Here is a 22,280-nt window from a genome sequence, read left to right as displayed (position 1 = left end):
ACGTTGAAATCAGGTTCATTTCGGTTCTGAATGGAAGTTGAAAAGACATCATTTACAGATGTTGAAAATAGGTATTATTTTGGTAATTGATTTTATGGCCAAATTTCAACTGCACATACATTCTCAATGAAGTAAGCATTATGTCACAAAAATATATATTTAATCCATTTAATATAGGAAAGAGGAGCCAAGTGAAGATTGCTAAATATAATATTTATTATTGCTCTTATCTGTCACATGCACTTATGTTAGCTTTTTCAAAAGCTTTAAAACTGGCAGCGATGATGTTCAAAGTAGTCCAACCTACAGAATAAATCAACAGACCACTTCAACTACAATAACGTTCTCAGTAACGGTTACAGAAATATGTTTTTCTTGGTATGACTGTGATATGTTGTTGTTTATCTACCTTAGTTGAATGTAAGTCGCTCTGGATAAGAGCATCTGCTGAATGACTAAAATTTTAAAACAAATACTTGCAATAACCTCCACCCCCAAACAAGTACATATTTGGTCGGTCCAAACCAGACCAAATCTGAACTTTTCACAAGTTTGAACCACACAGTACAGTATGGCACAGTTCAGTACAGTACAGGACAGCAGAGTTTTATTCACTAGAGTAGAGTACAGTAGAGTACATTACAGTACAGTAGACTACAGTAGAGTTTAATTAAGGACAGTAGAGTATAGTTCAATACAGTAGAGTTTTATTCACTAGAGTAGAGGACAGTAGAGTACTGCACAGTACATTTACATTTTAGTCATTTAGCAGACGCTCTTATCCAGAGCGACTTACAGTTAGTGAATACATATATTATTATACTGGCCCCCCGTGGGAATCAAACCCACAACCCTGGCGTTGCAAACACCATGCTCTATCAACTGAGCTACATCCCTGCCGGCCATTCCCTCCCCTACCCTGGACGACGCTGGGCCAATTGTGCGCCGCCCATGAGTCTCCCGGTCGCGGCAGGCTGCGACAGAGCCTGGATTCGAACCAGGATCTCTAGTGGCACAGTTAGCACTGCGATGCAGTGCCTTAGACCACTGCGCCACTCAGGAGAGTTTAATTCAGTACAGTACAGTATAGTTCAATTCAGTAAAGGACAGTATAATTTAATTCAGTACAGTACAGTTTAGTTCAGTAGAGTAGAGTACATTATACTGTACTATACTCTACTGTACTGAACTATACTTAACTTTTTTTTTACTGTGCTCTACTGTATTGTACTGTACTGTATTATACTCTATGTATTTTTTTTTACTGTAATGTAATGTACTCTGCTGTGCTCTACTGTACTGTACTGTACTGTACTGTACTGTACTGTACTGTGATGACTAGCCTGTACTGTGCTGTCCAAACTTGTGAAACATATATGTCTATGATTGGTTCCAGTCTGGACTAAGAATCAACGTCCATAGATGTTGAAACCCCCCCCCAAATTAATAAATATTTTTAAAATAAAGACGCCCAAAATACGTTGTGTCGGTCCATGCTTAGTGGGCCGTCTGGATTTGTTTTTCAGAACAACAAAGTGCAGGTGATTAAAGGCCCAGTGCAGTAAAAATGCTGTTTTTCCTGTGTTTTATATCATATTGTACAATAGCTGATGAAACTAACACTGTAAAAGTGTGAACCTGTTTTGTAAGTGTCCTTTCCTAATAGTTGCTGGTTGAAAATACAATCTACAATCTTGATGGTTAATAATACAAACTTCTAATCAGCAGGTTTGCATGGGTGTGAGTTTCGGCTTTCCATAGTGACATCACCAGGCGGTAAATTGGTTAATAGACCAATACAAAAAGAGTTCCAAACCATTCTGCCAATAACAGCTAGTTTTCAGTTTTCCCTTCCCACTTAGACCACTCCCAGACAGTCTTAGCAAAATTCTTGCTTAGAAATAGTTTTTGCTAAAAAATCTATTTTTTCCCATTTTAATGGGACTCTATTACAGTAAGGTACTTAATTATTACAGAGAAATTATTTGATATTGATGAAAAACCCAGGCTGCAGTGGGCCTTTAACATTTGAATCGAAACAGAGCATTTAACCATATGTTGACAATTTTTTTATTTACTTAAAATGTATGACTTATTATCATATTTATGAATGAATTTAATAATTATTCGAATGATAAACCTTTATAATAAAAAATACATGCTTATCGACTATTACTCAATCATTGGTTATAAATCGTGAATTATACGCATTTATAGAATTAGTCGCGATAAGCCTCTTATTTTGCAATGAACACATTTAAGCGTGCTGCTTTTTCCCCCAAATGCACATACACCGAAAATTGCATAAATATTGCAATTGTAGCTAGCTAGAAGACTAAGCTAAAATTAAATCCAACTGACTTCTTGGATGCGTCTCCACTCTGATTGAGCAGGGTAGGGTCTTTGCGCATGCGCACTGCTTTCCTCTATCCTCCTGACCTCCTCCCGGTTTCTCTTCTCTGCGGCGCAACTTGGTCCCCCTCCAATTAAACAAATACACACCCCATACTACAGCCATACACACATACTACACACATGAGGGATGGCCGTCGCTGTCTTCGGAAAGATCCTCATCGGCATTTACGTGGAAATCAAACGGAGCGATGGTAAGACAGAGAGAGATCTCTCTCCCCTTCTCGTCCGCTAGCTAGCTAGATGAAGATGCATTTTTCATTGAGGCGCTGTCGCGTTAGCTACATCATCTTTGTTGCTTCAAGGCAGCGCCTAGCCAGGCAGGCAGGGTGCTGTGATTGGATAGCTTGCCTAGCAATGGCATAGAGATCTGTACTCGGTACTAGACCCATTCTCATCCTACTGTCATGGTCCCTGTTTGATATAGCGGCAGTCAATCAAATAGGTTATTATTACCGAATGACGTAGCTATAGCCAGCTAGCCTTTACTCAATTACTGGGTGAAGCTAGCCGGCTGTCTAACAGGGATCAATGATTTAAATTGGCAGGGATGTATCCACCTGTGCGGTTATAGGCCGTGCTGGCTGCCTGGTAATGATACTGGATTCATCCGCTATATCGTTTAGCGAACTGGCTAAATGAGAATTGTCACAAGACCGTTCAGTTCTGAACCAGAATCTGGGTTTACAGGAGACGTTGAATATGGCGATTCTCCTTTAAGCCTTTGATCATGACTCTCAGTTCCATTATTTTACACATGTACTACAGTGCCTTCAGAAAGTATTTACACCCCTTAACTTTTCCACAAAGTGGGATTAAAATGGATTTGGTTAAGATTTTTTTGTCAACGATCTACACAAAATACTCTGTAATGTCAAAGTGTAATAAAAATTCTAACATTTGTGAGAGAAAAAATAAATGAAACACTAATATATCTTGATTAGATAAGTATTCAACCCACTGAGTCAATCAATACATGTTAGAATCACTTTCGGCAGCAATTACAGCTGTGAGCCTTTCTGGTTAAGTCTCTAAGAGCTTTCCACACCTGGATTGTGCAACATTTGCCCATTATTATTTTCAAAATTATTCAAGCTCTGTCAAATTGGTTGTAGATCATTGCTAGACAACTCGGCCACTCATTGTTAGGTAACTCGGCCACTCAGGAACATTCACTATCTTCTTGGTAAGCAACTCCAGTGTAGATTTGGCCTTGTGTTTTAGGTTATTTTCCTGCTGAAGGGTGAATTAATCTCACCGTGTCTGGTGGAAAGCAGACTAAACCAGGTTTTCCTCTAGGATTTTGCCTGTGCTTAGCTCCATTCCGTTTCTTTTTTCTCCTGAAAAACTCCCCAGTCCGTAACAATTTAAAGCATACCCATAACATGATGCAGCCACCACGATGCTTGAAAATATGGAGAGTGGTACTAATGTGTTCTATTGGATTTGCCCCAAACATAACACTTCGTATTCAGGAAAAAAAGTTAATTGCTTTGCCACATTTTCTGCAGTATTGCTTTGGTGCTTTGTTGCAAATAGGATGCGTGTTTTGGAATATTTTTTATTTTGTACAGGCTTCCTTCTTTTCACTGTCAATTAGGTTAGTATTGTTGAGTAACTACAATGTTGTTAATCCATCATCAGTTTCTCCTATCACAGCCATTAAACTCTAAACTGTTTTAAAGTCACCATTGGCCTCATGGTGAAATCCCTGAGCGGTTTCCTTCCTCTCCGGCAACTGAGTTAGGAAGGATGCCTGTTTCTTTGTAGTGACTGGGTGTATTGATACACCATCCAAAGTGTAATAAAAAATTTCACCATGCTCAAAGGTATATTCAATGTCTGCTTTTTTATTTTAACCCATCTACCTTCTTTGCGAGATTGGAAAACCTACCTGGTCTTTGTGGTTGAATCTGTGTTTGAAATTCACTGCTCGACTGAGGGACCTTACCGATAATTGTATGTGTGGGGTACAGAGATGAGGTAGTCATTCAAAAATCACGTTAAACACTTTTATTGCAACATATTATGTGACTTGTTAAGCACATTTTTACTCCTGAACATATTTAGGCTTGCCATAACAAAGAGGTTGATTACTTATTGACTCAAGACATTTCAGCTTTTCATTTGTAATTAGTTTGTAAAACTTTGACATTATGGGGTATTGTGTGTAGGCCAGTGAGATAAAAAAAAAAATATGTAATCAATTTTAAGGCTGTAACACAAAACATTTGGAAAAAGTCAAGGGGTGTGAATACTTTCTGAAGGCACTGTATAAGAGTCATTGGACGAAGGCGTCTTTTGTACGGGGGAGTTTTGTTAAAGACCCGTTGCTCGGTCTGAACAATAACACGCATCGCTTGCAGTACGGTTTTGGAAGCAAAATGACCTTATCTTTCATATCAGCGAGGAAGAATTTTCAAAAATCAAAGCGTTAAATTGATACACACCTTTATAGGGCTAGGGTTCACCTGCGCCCATGTCATGTGTAAATGCGGGCTATTCTTTGGGTGCTGAAATCCGTAGTTTTTGAAAAAAACTATGTGACGTTGGAACTCCAGTTCGCCCACACAAGTCGCCACGCAACCCCATCGTAAATCGTGGAGTTGAGTTTAGTCGGCTAGCCACTGTCTGACTATAGCCTACTAGCTACTACTTTATATAGTAGACCTTGCTAGTCTAAAGTGAATAGTGTTTGGTTGCTATTTATTTAATTATCGTCTGCTCTAGCTCCAGGGAAGGACTAGCAAAAGACACACTCTTAGTGATTCTGCAGCAATGAACCTGTCTTATTTGATTTAATTGAATTATCTGCTCAACCAACAGTGTGACAGTATTTTTAAAATGTTTTTAGTAATTTGGGCTGATCCCAAAGAGAATAGCTATAGCTGTTTAGAATGAGACATGACACATAAGACTAGAAATATTATGGAAACAAACCATTTTGCATGTACAATAACATAACGAAATGCAACTGAAGCAGTTGAATGTTGACATGCATGTGAAGCTTTTTTAAATGTCAACCAGTCAGATCCAGGGTAATTAACTCATCTGTTACTGAAGGTCTCCTCCCATACTGGCCGATTTTGGCTGGTCTCATCGTCATCCTCTTTGGTCAGTGTGATCTAGTGTGTTGTGGTCATTGGCTGAATTTCAATAGCCAGAGCGTATGACTGTATGTGTCTACAACTGTTTTCTCCCATCTATGGCAGCCAGGACAAATCCATCATGTCATGTGGTCACATGGCTGAAATAATATGTTATGGTTCCGTAGCCTTTAGGAGTCTACACTAAAGCTGTTCTATGTTTATAACATGTTTCTTGCAGGTCGAATCCACCAGGCAATGGTCACATCACTGAATGAAGACAACGAGAGTGTCACGGTGGAATGGATAGAGAATGGAGACACGAAAGGAAAAGAGGTACTGTGTGTGTGTGTTCATCAGTCATGTCTGACCCCCTATCAGCTTGTGCCAGATGGAGCATTGAAAGTTTTAGGACTCAGAGAATTTACTGCAAATCAGCTTTACTACGGATGCCCTTAAGTAGTGTGTGTGTGTGTTTGTTTGTGCGTGTGTGCCCCCAGTGGCGGTTCTAGACACATTTTACTAGGGGGGCCAAGGAGGGGCCAGTGTTTAATCAGGGGGGCACACATAAAAAAACTGGCAACACATGATATTCAAAGATTATAAACTTTATTTTACTTTAAAATCATATGACATTTATTATAACACGTATTTTGTACAAGAGTGCAGATGCAAGAGAGATAGTGCCATAAAAAAGAAAAAAGAAATAAATTAAAAAAAATTAAAAAGTACAGGGTACAAATACAGGGTTCATATTCAATGTGAACAAAACTCCAGGATACAACAAAGGGTACAACAATGTGCCATTTCCTATTTATGGAAGCCCCACTACTGTGGACAGTTGATTCCACATTTTGTTTTAAGAAAGAAAACTTTCTGAGTGATTTATAAACAAAACACACTACCCTGTATCCATTTAGGTAAAATAAACCAAATCAGAAAAGAAATTCAATTCAAAGAGGCTTTACTAGCATGACCATATTGACATACAGTATTGCTAAAGCACATAAACAGGGAAACGTGTTACACATTAACATCCAGTAGTCCAATAGGATGCAGACAATAAACATTAAGTTAACATTCGTTTAAAAGCAACAATCATGTCAACACAATGTAGCAATATGAACAACACTGATGGATATCAGCAACAACATGAAAACAAGAATATTACAGGTGTCTGTGTGTGTGTGTGTGTGTGTCTGTGTCTTTGTGTACTTCACTGTCAGTTGATGAGCAGGTGTACAAAAAAAGGCTTTACAACATATATGGGCAAGTCCATTTAGGACAGCACATTTCCACCATAGTTCACATTAGGAAAAAATTCGTCAGTTCTAACAGCTCTTTGATAATCCCTCCATGCGATCATTGCACACTTGTGTCGTTCAGACTTTGCATGTAGTGAAAACCCTGCATTTCTCATAGTTGCCTTTTTCCAGTTTGTAAAACCAGGTGTTGAAACAAAAACGGTGTCTGGGGCATTTGGTGTGCTAAAATGTCTACATGCATAGCAACATGTAGAGTCCGTCATTACAGAATACTCAAGCCATGGATGAGTAGTGTACCAGTTTGGTCTGAAGCTTCGTCTTCTGTCCCCCATCAGTGTGGTTGGGAATATCTTCAAGTTCGGCTATACTGGTACGTCATACTTAGACTTGCTGATATCTGAAGAAGATGGACAGTAAACATAGGGCACAACTACAACATTTATTTACTGTATATCTGCATGTATTTCAAAATGTAGGCAAAGTATTTACTTAAAAAAAAAACAGAGCCATATTGACACAAAAAAGAATTAACAGCAGAAAGCAGCATTTTAAGGACACCCAGCAGGCCTACCATTACATTGTAATTGCATTGCTTTGCAAATAGTAAGAACCTTCCTCATCACAAACCTGATGGTGCAGTACTTGATCCACATGGATCCACTTGCTGTCCCTCTGGCTGTTCATCTCTCTGTCCCTGTATGCTTTCTTCTTCATGCTTCTCACCCTCTTCTTCATTCTCCTCGCCCTCTTCTTCATTCTCCTCACCCTCTTCTTCATCCTCCTCACCCTCTTCTTCATCCTCCTCACCCTCTGGAATTTCCCTCTCTTTGTCAGACCCCTCACTTTCATCACATGCTGGCTCTCCCTCTTCCTCAACTTTCTCAAAACCTCGATTTGTTTCTCTCACTTTTTTGTTTGCTGGGGCAAAAAATGACTTTATGTCCCTTCCTCGTTTCATGATAACTATTAGAAGAAGAAAAAACGTAGGGGCATGCATTACATTTTGTTACCTAACCATGGCAGATAACCTGTTGATTACTTTACTAAAAATGTATTTGTTATCGCGATGCAACAGCCAAGACGGATTAAGTTACGTGGTTAACATCACAACATTGTGTAGACCTAGCAAGGATAGCCTACTAACATTTGGATATTTGCTTCTGCTTCGATGAGTTTGCTTAGATATGATTAAATTTCTAAACAAATCGAGACCAGACATTTAAAAACTTGATTTGATTTATGTGTGAGGAACAAAAGGAACATGTAGGCTATGTGCAAGAACAACAAGTCACTTATGATATTAAATCGTTTTTCTTACCTTCGACTCCTGCAAATCGTAGCTCCTCTCGCAAATAGTAGTTGCTGAGCTCTCATTCACCGAAGCAGCACCACACGTGGCAGGCAGGCAGATGGCAGGATACAGTTTTTGGGTGCGCCACTCTAATTTACCCGTGTAGAACGTTGCCGTGTAGAGCGTTGCATTAGTTCCGCTTTTGGCGCTCGCGTGTAAAATAGTTATAAATTCATAATTTTTTATTTGGTCAGCACGGGGGGGCCACAGGGGTGGCCAGGGACATTTCCAGGGAGGCACGGGCCTCCCCCGGCCTCCGTGTAAAACCGCCACTGTGTGCCCCCCTTTAGGATTACACGTTTTAACATGGTAGCCTATTTCACTTCTTAAATGTCACTGGTAAATTGTTAATCAATCTCACTGCACATGAAGCAAAAAGTGTGGCATTCTTGTATTTTCCTGAGTTAAGAGATTACTTTATTATTCCATACGAGACATTCATTTGTCTTTAGCTTTTTTTCACCCAACCCCTCCGATATACACTGTGTGTACCAAACATTAGCAACACCTGCACTTTCCATGACATAGACTGACCAAGTGAATCCAGGTGAAAGCTATGATCCCTTATTGATGTCACTTCTTAAACCCACTTCAATCAGTGTAGATGAAGGGGAGGAGACAGGTTAAAGAAGGATTTTTAAGCCTTGAGACAATTGAGACATGGATTGTGTATGTGTGCCATTCAGAGGGTGAATGGGTAAGACATAATATTGAAGTGCCTTCTAACGGGGTGTGGTAGTAGTGTGTCAACTGGTTTGAGTGTGTCAAGAACTGCAACGCTGCTGGGTTTTTCACATTCAACAGTTTCCCGTGTGTATCAAGAATGGTCCACCACCCAAAGGACACCCAGCCAACTTGACACAACTGTGGGAAGCATTGGAGTCAACAGGGGCCAGCATCCCTGTGGAACGCTTTCGACACCTTGTAGAGTCCATGCCCCGACGAATTAAGGCTGTTCTGAGGGCAAAAGGGTGTACAACTCAATATTAGGAAGATGTTCCTAATGTTTTGTACACTCAGTGTATATACATACACACATTAGGTTGGAGAGGCTGGAACAGAGTTTTAACATGTATGTTGTACCCTCGCCCCATGCAGATTGACCTGGAGAGCATCTTTGCTCTGAACCCAGATGTGGCTCCAGAAGAGGAGGTAGTACAGAGTCCTGAGACCCCGCCTCCTGCCACCTCCATCTCCTCTGCTGCCAAACAAATCAAGCCACCCAAGGTCATTCTCTAATAGTGTACTCTACTGTGGCCAAAATCCATATGTCTGTACAGTATACTTTAATCATGGGAAAGTATTAGCTATTTTCATGTGTCACATCTGCTTCTTTACATTCATATGGTATTATTTTGTCTCTTGTAGAACCGGCGAACAATAGCACCCCCCAAGACTGAAACCCCAGCAAGAGAAAACAGAGGCAAGACAGCTTCAACAGAACTTTGATCTCCAAGCCTCCTCACGTTCCAGAGCAAAGACTTTGAAGTCTGTCAACGCGAGACTACGGCTGTGTCCCAAATGGCACCCTATTCCCTTTATAGTGCACTACATTTGAACAGGGTCCATAGCTACATAACATCCTACTGACCCACTGTACCATGTTTCTGTTTCAATAGAAGCAACAGCTGTGCCATCTGTGAATACGTGGTGAAAATAGCCCTCAGGCACTGTGATATCTGGAGAGAGAGAGAGAGAGAGAGAGAGAGAGAGAGAGAGAGAGAGAGAGAGAGAGAGAGAGAGAGAGAGAGAGAGAGAGAGAGAGAGAGAGAGAGAGAGAGAGAGAGAGAGAGAGAGAGAGAGAGAGAGAGAGAGAGAGAGAGAGAGAGAGAGAGAGAGAGAGAGAGAGAGAGAGAGAGAGAGAGAGAGAGAGATCTGTAGCAACAGTCTAAATACATAAATGGAAAGGAGAGAGAGGGTCTGGGGAGAGATAACATATTAATGTCAAGATAATGTACTGACAATCACCTGAGGATGACAGATATGGGACTGTCATTACTCCTATTCTGATTTTAAAAGCAATCAATAAGAAGATAAGATGCCCAAAGATAATATGTCATGTACTAAGTGTAAATGTACTAAACAAAATGTACAGGCATGACTAAAATGTAATGTGAATGATGTATGTTGTGTGTCTCCAGCTGCAGCGGTGGGGACTACGCGGGCCAGACCCAGTCAGATGCAGAACCAACCAGAAGCACCCCCACCTGCAGCACTCACATCCCTGCAGACACAGCAGATGACACTACAACAGCAGCAAAACGGTAATACACACAAACACACTGCAGCTTTGTGTCGCTAAATAGTCCTGGTTATTGTTAAATACATTGCCATGTTAACAACTAGTCTTTTTTAAAATCTCCTATTAGTTTAAACCCTGGTTTCAGAGCTCTCTGCTGTGTTGAGATGTGTTGTTCAGTCTGGTGGGTTATGATGATGGGACACATGACCAGTGATCTAATGTTCCCAGGCAGACAGACACAGATAGGCTTATTAGCCCAGCTGTACTGCTGAGAGAACAGAGGCAGCCAGAGGATAGCTCTTTCACTGAGCTGCGCTTTATTCCTGGGAGGGGGGCTTTATTATGAGCTTATTGAATGTGTTGCTTAGCACTCATGTTTTTATCCTTTTGTTGCCTTGTGTATTTGCCTCTGAAGAGCTTTGAAGTATATTGAAACGGAACAGACAGTAGAAATGAAATGGACCACTATTATACATTTATGATAGATTATATTTGATAAATGTGTTTTCCTACCCTGTACGGGTTCAGCGCGGCGGAAATCCAACTGTGTGAAGGAGGTGGAGAAACTGCAGGAGAAACGAGAGAGAAGGCGACTGCAACAACAGGAGCTGAGAGATAAGAAGGCACAGGTAGGGTCACACACACACGAGTGGTGCGCAGTTTGTTCACCCACACCTACCCGCAATTGCTAATAACCGATCCGCAACCACCCGACTATATGTGATAAAGTGAAAATCTGAGGCCTGCACCCAACCCTAACCCACTAATATAGAAAATGCCTGTAGGCTACAGTCAGAGATGTCGGAACAATTGTATGTGGACACCTGCCCGTCGAACATCTAATTCCAAAATCATGGGCATTAATACGGAGTTGGACCCCTTTGCTGCTATGACATTCTCCACTCTTCTTGGAAGGCTTTCCACTAGATGTTGGAACATTGCTGCGGGGACTTACTTCCATTCAGCCACAAGAGCATTAGTGAGGTCGGGCACTGATATTGGGCGATTAGGCCTGGCTCGCAGTCGGCATTCCAATTCATCCCAAAGGTGTTCGATGGGGTTGAGGTCAGGGCTCTGTGCAGGCCAGTCAAGTTCTTCCACACCGATCTCGACAAACCATTTCTGTATGGACCTCACTTCGTGCACGGGGGCATTGTCATGCTGAAACAGGAAAGGGCCTTCCCCAAACTGTTGCCACAAAGTTGGAAGCACAGAATCGTCTAGAATGTCATTGTATGCTGTAGCGTTAAGATTTCCTTTCACTGGAACTAAGGGGCCTAGCCCGAACCATGAAAAACAGCCCTAGACCATTATTCCTCCTCCACCAAACTTTACAGTTGGCACTATGCATTGGGGAAGGTAGCGTTCTCCTGGCATCCGCCAAACCCAGATCCGTCCGTCGGACTGCCAGATGATGAAGCGTGATTCATCATTCCAGAGAACGCGTTTCCACTGCTCCAGAGTCCAATGGTGGCGAGCTTTACACCACTCCATCCAACGCTTGGCATTGCGCATGGTGATCTTAGGCTTGTGTGCGGCCATGGAACCCATTTCATGAAGCTCCCAATGAACAGTTATTGTACTGACGTTGCTTTCAGAGGCAGTTTGGAACTCGGTAGTGAGTGTTGCAACCGAGGACAGACGATTTATACGGGCTTCAGCACTCGGCGGTCCCGTTCTGTGAGCTTGTGTGGCCTACCACTTCGCGGTTGAGCCGTTGCTGCTCCTAGAAGTTTCCACTTCACAATAACAGCACTTACAGTTGACCGGGGCAGCTCTAGCAGGGCAGAAATTTGACGAACTGACTTGTTAGAAAGGTGGCATCCTATGACAGTGCCACGTTGAAAGTCACTGAGCTCTTCAGTAAGGCCATTCTACTGCCAGTGTTTGTCTATGGAGATTGCATGGCTGTGTGCTCGATTTTATACACCTGTCAACAACAGGAGTGGCTGAAATATCCGAATCCACTAATTTGAAGGGGTGTCCACATACTTTTGTAAATATAGTGTATGTTTCTTCTTATAATTTCCGACATTTTGGTAGGCTATTTGTTAGTCAGCTTGTCTATATTTAGATACATGCAGCTTCTCTTCTGTCATTATATGTTGCCCTAAAAGACTAAATAAACCCTTGCTCACCAGAATAATGTCATAAATCGATAGAATGAATGCTTCAATCTAGTTGAAATCGGTAACATTTCTCTGTCATCTCTGCTTCTTTCGCGGAGCAAAGACGTTTAGGGACCGGGATAAAATGCAAAAAAAAAGAAAAAGGTAACGATTTTCAGGGCAAAATTTCAAAATGACCGGTTGTAATGAAATATAAATCTGTGAAAACGACCCAACATGATAAGATTTCAGTTTGGCTTGGGCTATTTTATGTGATTGAAATACTATCAGCTTTTATTATGCTAATAAAGATAGCACCTCTACAGACGGTATCTAACTGCACACTTGCATTCTCTCAAGATGCTGAAAGAAATAAATCATTTATCTCTTGTTCCTGAGTCAAACATTTTCCTACATTTGGTGTATAATTTTACTGCAAGAAATGCTTAATTCTGCAAGAGTTAATATGAAGGCTATGTGAGAGGTTATAGACCTACAGTGAGTGTTTCAGTTTCCATTTAACCAATTTGAACAGTAGGCTACAGTTCCCTTGACGTGCCATAGGCCCATTTGAAGTCCCCGTCTTGTGACTGTCTTGTATAGCGCCTCACAATCATCACACATAACATAGCCGGCACTGCTATCATCCTCTTTTACCACTTCACCAAATCTTTCCCAAACATTACTTTTCTGTCCCTCTCTTCTCATTATTTTCAACTCTCCATTTTGCAGCTCTTATTGAATTAAAGTCCTACATTGTACTTTTTGCCTCTGTAGATGACGTTAACGTTTTCTGCGCATTCCCAAAAGCATTTGGCGTTTAGGCTTTTTGGTGTGTATACAGTTAGTCCTTAAAGCTTAGGCTTACGCACTAATGCCAGAAAAAAACTAAATGTAGGTATAAATTGCACGGGCCTCCTGAGTGACGCAGCGATCTAAGGCACTGCATCGCATTGCTTGAGGGGTCACTACAGACCTGGATACGATCCCAGGCTGTGTCACAGCTGGCCGTGACCGGGAGACCCATTAGGCGGCGCACAATTGGCCCAGCATCGTCCGGGTTAGGGGAGGGTTTGGCCGGCCGGGATTTCATTGCGCTCTAGCGACTCCTTGTGGCGGCCCGGGCGCTTGCAAGCTGACTTCGGTTGCCAGTTGTACACATTGGTGCGGCTGACTTCCGGGTTAAGCAAGCAGTGCGCCTCTCCTGAGTCTGTACGGGAGTTGCAGCGATGGGTCAAGACTGTAACTACCAATAGGGGGTAAAAGTAAAAAATATATATATATAAATTGCACAATAATTATACATTTATGGATTTTTTTATGCATTCTTTTTTCTTTATTCAACCCGCTCTTCATCCACACAATATTTCATGACCCTAAACCCGCCCGCCCCGAGGATATATCCGCTGGGACTGCGGTAACCCGCACATCACTAACACACACACACACTGTTGACTGTGCCGTTCTCTCCCAGGAGGTAGATGTCACTGTGCCTAACTATGAGATCATGTGTATGATCAGAGACTTCAGAGCCAGTCTGGACTACAGGCCTCTAACCACCGCTGATCTGGTATGTCTTTATCCATATCTGTCTGCTAAACTGGTTAGGTGTAGATCTATTTTCATAGAGTGGTGCCACATCTTCATTGGCCACTAACTAAATCACATCTTGTATGACATTGTTTCAACTTTCAGATCGATGAGGAGCACAGGATATGTGTTTGTGTACGAGCACGGCCCCTCAATAAAAAAGGTACACATTTTATCAATCGAAAACAGGCACACAAACTTTTGGTTACATGGTCTTTTACATGCAGAGATTTAACAGCATCACATTCCTCACACTTTCACATGGAAACATTATTTATATTTCAAATGTGGGTTATTGAAATGTTCCAGTGGGTTATTCAGAACTATTTTCACCTCCCCCCTCCCCCTCCAGAGTTGACTATGAAGGACCTGGATGTGATCACCATCCCCAGTAAGGATGTGGTGATGGTCCATGAGCCCAAGCAGAAGGTGGACCTGACCAGATACCTTGAGAACCAGACCTTCCGCTTCGATTATGCCTTTGACGACAGCACCGACAATGATATGGTCTATCGGTAAGTTTCCCTTCTCAACTTTCAAGAGGTAATAGCGTCTGGTGTGGAGGTACGTTTCAAGAACAAAAATAATAATGTGTACTGGGACGAGTTCTAACTGGAGATATGTGTATGTGTCAAAACTCCCATTGACATAACATGGTTTATTTGAAAGTGTGAGTTCAAAGTATAATATTGTAATTTAGATTATCTTTACTTTGATTTGGGTGAACTAACTTTTCAAGTAAACCATTTATTCTCCCTGTCCCCAGGTTCACCGCCCGACCACTGGTGGAGACCATCTTTGAGAGGGGAATGGCCACCTGCTTCGCCTACGGACAGACAGGAAGTGGGAAAACACATGTGAGTGGCACTGATGATGATCACTTCCTGTGTGTGTCGGCTAACATTTGAATGCCAACTTGATAATGCTGTATGCTAGCAAGCACTTTCTAGTCTTTCTTTTTTGGCACATTGCCTTCGTTTGGGAGTTCATCTCACCCCTTTCCCTTTCAGACTATGGGAGGAGACTTTTCGGGGAAGAACCAGGACTGTTCTAAAGGGATCTACGCACTGGCTGGTACGAACACTACACCATATCTCTCTCTCCAGAAAAAGTTGTGTTTCTTTAGTTAAAACGTGTTCTTTCTGTGTATTTGTGTAAAGTTGTGTCTCTTCAGTGAAACCCTTTCTCTCTGTGCAGCGAGAGATGTGTTTCTCATGCTGAAGAAGCCAAACTACAAGAAGTTAGACCTCAATGTCTACTCCACCTTCTTTGAGATCTACAGCGGGAAGGCAAGTGAAATCACCACAATACATGCATCTTCAAACCCCCTATATTGAACCGTAAAGCCTGGAGGGTGGCTGTGTTGACTGTCTTTATATGACCGTGTTTGTGGTTGAGTTGTGGTTGTGGTTCTGTACGTGTTTGACCTGCTGAACCGTAAAGCCAAACTGCGTGTGCTGAAGGATGGTTGTGGTTGTGTAAACCTGGCCGCATGGTTGTGTTGCGGTTCTCTAGGTGTTTGACCTGCTGAACCGTAAAGCCAAGCTGAGGGTTCTGGAGGATGGGAAGCAGCAGGTGCAGGTGGTTGGGCTGCAGGAGAGAGATGTCAAATGTACTGAAGACGTCCTCAAACTCATAGAGGTTGGAAACAGCTGCAGGTACAACCACAGAGGGAGAGTAGGAGGGAGGGGTGGAGTGGGATGGTTTAATTGATTGGCGGTAACTTTCTTTAAAGATCTGAAAATACTATTCTATTCCTGCCAGTCATTTCCTGCTGCTTACTCTCCCTCCCTCCCCCTCTCTGTCATCTCTCTCTCCCCCCTCTCTTGCTCCTCCTCCTCTTCCACTCTCTCTGTCCCATCTCTCTCCATCTCTCCCTCTCTCCCAGGACGTCAGGTCAGACCTCGGCCAACGCCCACTCGTCCCGTAGCCACGCTGTGTTCCAGATCATTCTGAGGCGGCGAGGGAAGATGCACGGCAAGTTCTCGCTGATCGACCTGGCTGGGAACGAGAGGGGGGCCGACACGTCCAGCGCTGACCGCCAGACTCGCCTGGAGGGGGCCGAGATCAACAAGAGCCTGCTGGCACTCAAGGAGTGTATCAGAGCCCTGGGTCGGAACAAGCCCCACACCCCGTTTAGAGCCAGCAAGCTGACCCAGGTTCTTAGAGACTCCTTCATTGGGGAGAACTCCAGGACCTGCATGGTGAGATAATACTGTATATAAAAATCCTTTATAAAGTGGCGATCAGCAGTTGAAACAATAACAAAGCGTACTCCCCGCCCCTGTTTCGCTAAAAAGCTGAGGGATGGGGCTGGAGAAATGTAACCACTCTCAAATTCATAGACAGAGCTATGGATGCAAGGACCGACCATCCATGATATCAAAATGATAGTTCTAACTATGTTTTGAGGCTATATAGTGTTTGTTTACATTTACTTTGTTTAGAGTTAAACAAGCTTATATTTTGGGTTCTGATGGGGTACTAAACTCATGAAGTTATATTATTGAAGAATTTATGGGTACATATAATTAATTTATAAGTCCAAAAATGGATATAGCTACTGCAGATTGTGCCTTCAACACTTCCTATACTTCACAACTACCTGGTTTGCTGTTTATCTACTAAGCACCAACGATGATGATTTTCTAATGATGTAGTAACTGTTATTTCTCCACACAGATTGCCACTATATCTCCTGGAATGGCTTCCTGTGAAAACACTCTAAACACTCTGAGATACGCCAACAGGTGAGACCACGCTAACTGACTGTCTACATCTCAACACCGACTAATTACTAAGACTGTTGGTTGATAGGGAGAAGTTAATTCAAGTTGTCATTGCAGAATAACCTTCCCCCTCTCTACCTCCTCTCACTCCCTCTTCTTGATACGAGCCAAAACATTTACCCTCTAATGTATGACCAGACCTTATCCTGACTGGATCTTCTCCGTCGTTTTGTGTATGTCTCTCTCTCCCCCTCTCCAGAGTGAAGGAGTTTGGGATCAGCCCATCAGACATCCCCTTCTCCCAGCAGCAGGGTGGTGGAGGGGGGAGTCGTGCTGAGCTCTCCCCCACTAACACCTACGAGTACGATGACTTTCCCACCTCTCCCACCAGGTCTCTCCTCTCTACTGATCTCTTACCTACCGTACTTACTTCATCTTCTTTGTTTCTATGTTTGTGATCTCCACTAGCTCACATACAAACCCATCCTCTGTTCTGCCTCTCATTTGACTCCAGATGAACTGTAACCGTATAATAACTATAAAGCCAATCAGGCCATAAAGAAAATATCCATCTGATCCTTGACCAGGGGTTATAGGGGTAACTTTGACCTTTCTTTTTATTTTGTACACCTCTAAGTACCCCTTTGCATTGACTTACGTGTTGCGAATGTCTGGTTTCCATATAAGTAAGGGATGGCTACAAACCTGCAAGGCCTCATGTTTTTCAGCTTGTTTCAGTTTGATTTCATTTATTAGATTTTTTTTCATTTATTTAACCTGCACTGATATAATTTATTTAAAGGTCCCGAACAGTAATTCTGATTCCCATGTAAAATAGCCTTTTGAGTGACTAAAATACCACCCATAATATTTGTTTTGGATAGAAATGCTTAAAACTTTCGGAAAAACTGATTTTTTTCTCATTGCTAACTACCAGGAAGTTTGAAAAGACAGGCTAAGTGGACGGTGAGCTTATATTCATGAGCTCACCTTGACTGACAGCTCTTTGAAACACCTATGTCAAGCAACTTGGATGCAGTGAGCAGTGTTGCAGTAAAATCATCTCAAGAAAATGTGGTGATACATAAAGCAACTCAAGCAACATTGAAATTGCATCAATGATTTAATCATAGCATCAATGATTTTTTTATACATCTCCTGTGTGGCATGTCTCTTGTGATATGGTTCACAGCAGCACTGACGGATGTGTTAAAATGACAACTGCGTCAGAGTTTTCAAAGACCCCCCTCACCTTTTGTTCCATGCTGGCTGAAGACCTAGCTAGCCAGTAACTAGCTAACACCAGACACAGATGAAATGGGAAATATATAAGTATCTTTGCCATAGATGAATAGGGTAATTATGTTTGCTGACAACCTACAGATTTTGACACCAGTTGAGTAGCTATCTAGCTATATAAATCACGCCCCTTTTAAAACACGCCTTCTCCAATGTTGGTTACAAGGCGGTACTTATTTAAATTAGGTAAGAGAATATCATGTTACCATTGGTGTATTAAAATGAGAGCGTTAGGGTGATGTCACCCTATCCCCTTAATAATCCCGCCTCCTGAATCCAAGTGTTTGACACAGGGGAGGGGATCAGTACCTTTATGTTCAAACTTTATCAATGTAGAAACAGTTAACTTTTCATACTTTGGTCATCATACTTTGATCCAATTTCATGAAAAACATGATTTTGACTGTTCATGAGCTTTGACCTTCAGTTTCAGTTTGTCATTGCTGAATTGTGGCATGCTTATATGTTTAACTGTTTTTAATTCATTCATTTCAGAAGCAGTTTTTAGTTTTCCATGTTTTTCTTTCCCAGCTTGTCCTTCAAACTCCTGCCTAAGAATGTCTCTATTCGTTCCCATTGGTTAATTGACTGTTTTAACCAATCAGAAGATCATGTGGTCAGAGAAAACGACTAATGTGTGTGTGTGTGTGTGTATGCGCATACATGTGTGTGCTTGCATATGTGTGTGTGTGCGTACATGCTTGCGTACGTGTGTACATGTGTGCGTACGTGTTTGTGCTTGCGTGCCTGTGTGTGTGTGTGTGTGTGTGTGTGTGTTTGTTTGTGTGCGTCGACAGGGTGAAGGAGCTGACGGTGGCCCCCGGGGTGATGATGGAGGGGCGGGGAGGACACAGCGTCACCCAGCTGGAGGTCCTGGAGGCTCAGTGGGGGGTCGGCAGCTCCCCTCAGAGGGACGACCTCAAACTTCTCTGTGAACAGAATGTAAGAACACATTCACACACACCTACTGTACAGTTACCTCTGTATACAGTGCATTCGGAAAGTATTCAGACCCCTTGACTTTTTCCACATTTTGTCACGTTACAGCCTTATTCTAAAATTGATTAAATAAAAAATTGTCCTCAATCTACACACATAATGACAAAGCGAAAACAGGTTTTTAGAAATGTTTGGAAATTAATAATAAAATAAAATACCTTATTTACATAAGTATTCAGACCCTTAGCTATGAGACTCGAAATTGATCTCAGGTGCATCCTGTTTCCATTGATCATCCTTGAGATGTTCCTACAACTTGATTGGAGTCCACCTGTGGAAAATTCAATTGATTTGACATGATTTGGAAAGGCACACACCTGTCTATATAAGGTCCCACAGTTGCATGTCAGAGCAAAGACCAAGCCATGAGGACGAAGGAATTTTCCGTAGAGCTCCGAGACAGGATTGTGTCGAGGCACAGATCTGGGGAAGGATACCAAAAAATGTCTGCAGCATTGAAGGTCCCCAAGAACACAGTGGGCTCCATCATTCTTAAATGGAAGAAGTTTGAAACCACCAAGACTCTTCCTAGAGCTGGCCGCCTGGCCAAACTGAGCAATCGGGGGAGAAGGGCCTTGGTCAGGGAGGTGACCAAGAACCCGATGGCCACTCTTACAGAGCTCCAGAGTTCCTCTGTGGAGATGGGAGAACCTTCCAGAAGAACAACCATCTCTGCAGCACTCCACCAATCAGGCCTTTATGGTAGAGTGGCCAGACGGAAGCCACTCCTCAGTAAAAGGCACAAGACAGCCTGCTTAGAGTTTGCCAAAAGGCAACTAAAGGACTCAGACCACAAGAAACAAGATTCTCTGGTCTGATGAAACCAAGATTGAACTATTTGGCCTGAATGCCAAGAGTCATGTCTGGAGGAAACCTGGCACCATCCCTACGGTGAAGCATGGTGGTGGCAGCATCATGCTGTGGGGATATTTTTCAGCGGCAGGGAGTGGGAGACTAGTCAGGATAGAGGGAAAGATGAACGGAGCAAATTACAGAGAGATCCTTGATGAAAACCTGCTCCAGAGCGCTCAGGACCTCAGACTGGGGCGAAGGTTCACCTTCCAACAGGACAACAACCCTAAGCACACAGCCAAGACAACGCAGGAGTGGCTTCGGGACAAGTCTCCGAATGTCTTTGATTGGCCCAGCTAGAGCCCGGACTTGAACCTAATCGAACATCTCTGGAGAGACCTTAAAATAGCTGTGCAGCGATGCTCCCCATCCAACCTGACAGAGCTTGAGAGGATCTACAGAGAAGAATGGGAGAAACTCCTCAAATACAGGTGAGCCAAACTTGTAGCGTCATACCCAAGAAGACTCGAGGCTGTAATCTCTGCCAAGGTGCTTCAACAAAGTACTGAGTAAAGGGTCTGAATACTTATGTAAATGTGATATTTCCGTTTTGTATTTGTAATACATTTGCAAACATTTCTAAAAACCTGTTTTTGCTTTGTCATTATTGGGTATTGTGTCTCCCCTCCCTCCATCGGCCTCTCTCTCTCTCTCCCCTCCTTCTCTCCAGGAAGAGGAGGTGTCCCCCCAGCTCTTTACCTTTCATGAAGCTGTGTCTCAGCTGGTGGAGATGGAGGAACAGGTGCTGGAAGACCACCGAGCTGTGTTTCAGGTACACACACACACACAAACACACACACACACACATATAGTTCAGAGTAGGGCTGCACAGTTAATCGAATTGACATCGAAATCGTAATCTTAACGTGCAATATCCATATCGCAAGGGATCCATATCGCATGCAATATTTTGAAACGCCATTCAGCCGCGTAATGTCAGTTTTTATAGTTTACTCCATTTGTTGTCTCCTTTCTCTCCTCTTGTGGCTGCAACACGCACAACAAGCCTTGCAACCTGTCACTCGATCAGCGCACTTCCTTCTCCTCGCTGTTAGATTCACTAGAAGTTTGCTTGCTGTTTTGTTAGGTCAAATGCAGTCAACAGATTGTTCCAAACAAGAATGATGCTTTTTTCCACTTCGCTTCTTAATATAAATCATTCTGTTTCTATGATTCCAACAGTTATCCCAAGTGTTTTGATCTATATCACAAGTCAAAATACATTATTTGGTTAAAAAAAATCTCTATTAGATTTTATGGCCATACCGTGTAGCCATAGTTCAGAGTAGGTGTTTCATTCTCTGTGTGTGTTCCTGTGTGTGTCCGGTGCAGGAGTCTATCCGCTGGCTGGAGGATGAGAAGGTTCTGTTGGAGATGACAGAGGAAGTGGACTACGATGTAGACTCCTACGCCACGCAGCTAGAACAGATCCTGGATCAGAAGATAGACATCCTCATTGAGCTCAGAGGTAACGTGGGGTTCTAATAACCGATTCTAGATCAGAACTAAGCAATCATTAAATGAATTGTGATTGTAAGTCGCTCTGGATAAGAGCGTCTGCTAAATGACGTAAATGTAATGTAAATGTAATGTTATTTGGAAGTAAGAAACAAGATGACGTTTCATAGTATTTTTTACAGATTATATCTAAGCCTCTACCTTCTTACCTCCTTTCAATCCTCCCTTCTTTCCTCCCCTCTTTCCTCCCCTCTTTCCTCCCCTCTCGCTTCCTCTCTCAGACAAAGTGAAGGGTTTCCGTTCTACGCTCCAGGAAGAGGAGCAGGCGAGCAAACAGATCAACCCCAAGAGGCCTCGCGCTCTTTAGACACACACTCACACACATTCAAACACACACACATACGTACTTACGTCACTAATCTCAACACTTAATTGGAACCCTCTGACATTAAGGCTACTTGAGTCTGTCATAAGCATGACATAACTGATGTCCTAAGCCATGGTCCCTAAAAGATGGTCGGGGCCCATTGCAGTACTGGGTTGTGGATATCTAAATGTGGGTTGTGGCCTAAAGCATTGTTTAATTTGTCCAGAGGGGCATATTGACATTTAAAGGTTTTTAAATAAATAGGGGTCACAGCACAAAAAATCTGGAAACCACTGTTGTACAAGCAACTGATTTAGACATTTGTTTAGACCTTAATAAGATCCATGCTATGATGTATTTTATGATTGAAGGATCATGAGGTGTTGCCCCATTCTCTATGTAAAGGCTCTCATTGCTGCTTGGAAATATCCTCCATCCATCTATCCATCCATTTATCCATCTGTTAAACCGAGGGCAGATTCTCTCTTCTTTCCATGTATGTACATGGGTAATGTATCTATG

At 42.5% G+C, this 22,280-nt stretch overlaps 1 protein-coding gene across 3 annotated transcripts; it reads left to right on the top strand.

Moving 5' to 3' along the window:
* Positions 1-2,542: 2,542 nt before the first annotated feature.
* On the top strand, positions 2,543-21,758 carry LOC311127117 (kinesin-like protein KIF2A; the record flags this gene model as incomplete). 3 transcript variants are annotated; one of them, XM_084158880.1, is made up of 20 exons in its annotated part: positions 2,543-2,606; positions 5,740-5,834; positions 9,213-9,341; positions 9,483-9,537; positions 10,262-10,378; positions 10,885-10,985; positions 13,939-14,034; positions 14,160-14,217; positions 14,407-14,569; positions 14,821-14,911; positions 15,065-15,128; positions 15,252-15,343; positions 15,570-15,712; positions 15,943-16,258; positions 16,737-16,804; positions 17,043-17,174; positions 18,880-19,024; positions 20,604-20,705; positions 21,266-21,401; positions 21,673-21,758. In XM_084158880.1, 20 exons carry the CDS (start codon positions 2,543-2,545, stop codon positions 21,756-21,758), a joined length of 2,253 nt encoding a protein of 750 aa, XP_084015006.1. The 3 variants fall into 3 exon arrangements, with proteins under 3 accessions (XP_084015006.1, XP_084015007.1, XP_084015005.1); XM_084158881.1 differs by having other exon boundaries at positions 10,256-10,378; positions 17,043-17,144; XM_084158879.1 differs by having other exon boundaries at positions 10,256-10,378.
* Between the last annotated feature and the right edge of the window lie 522 nt (positions 21,759-22,280).

Source organism: Coregonus lavaretus (genome assembly GCF_964263955.1).
Source record: "Coregonus lavaretus genome assembly, chromosome: 4".
Classification (NCBI taxonomy): Eukaryota; Metazoa; Chordata; class Actinopteri; order Salmoniformes; family Salmonidae; genus Coregonus; species Coregonus lavaretus.
The sequence above is the reverse complement of the archived record's forward strand: the minus strand, read 5'-3'. Positions and strand labels throughout refer to the sequence as shown.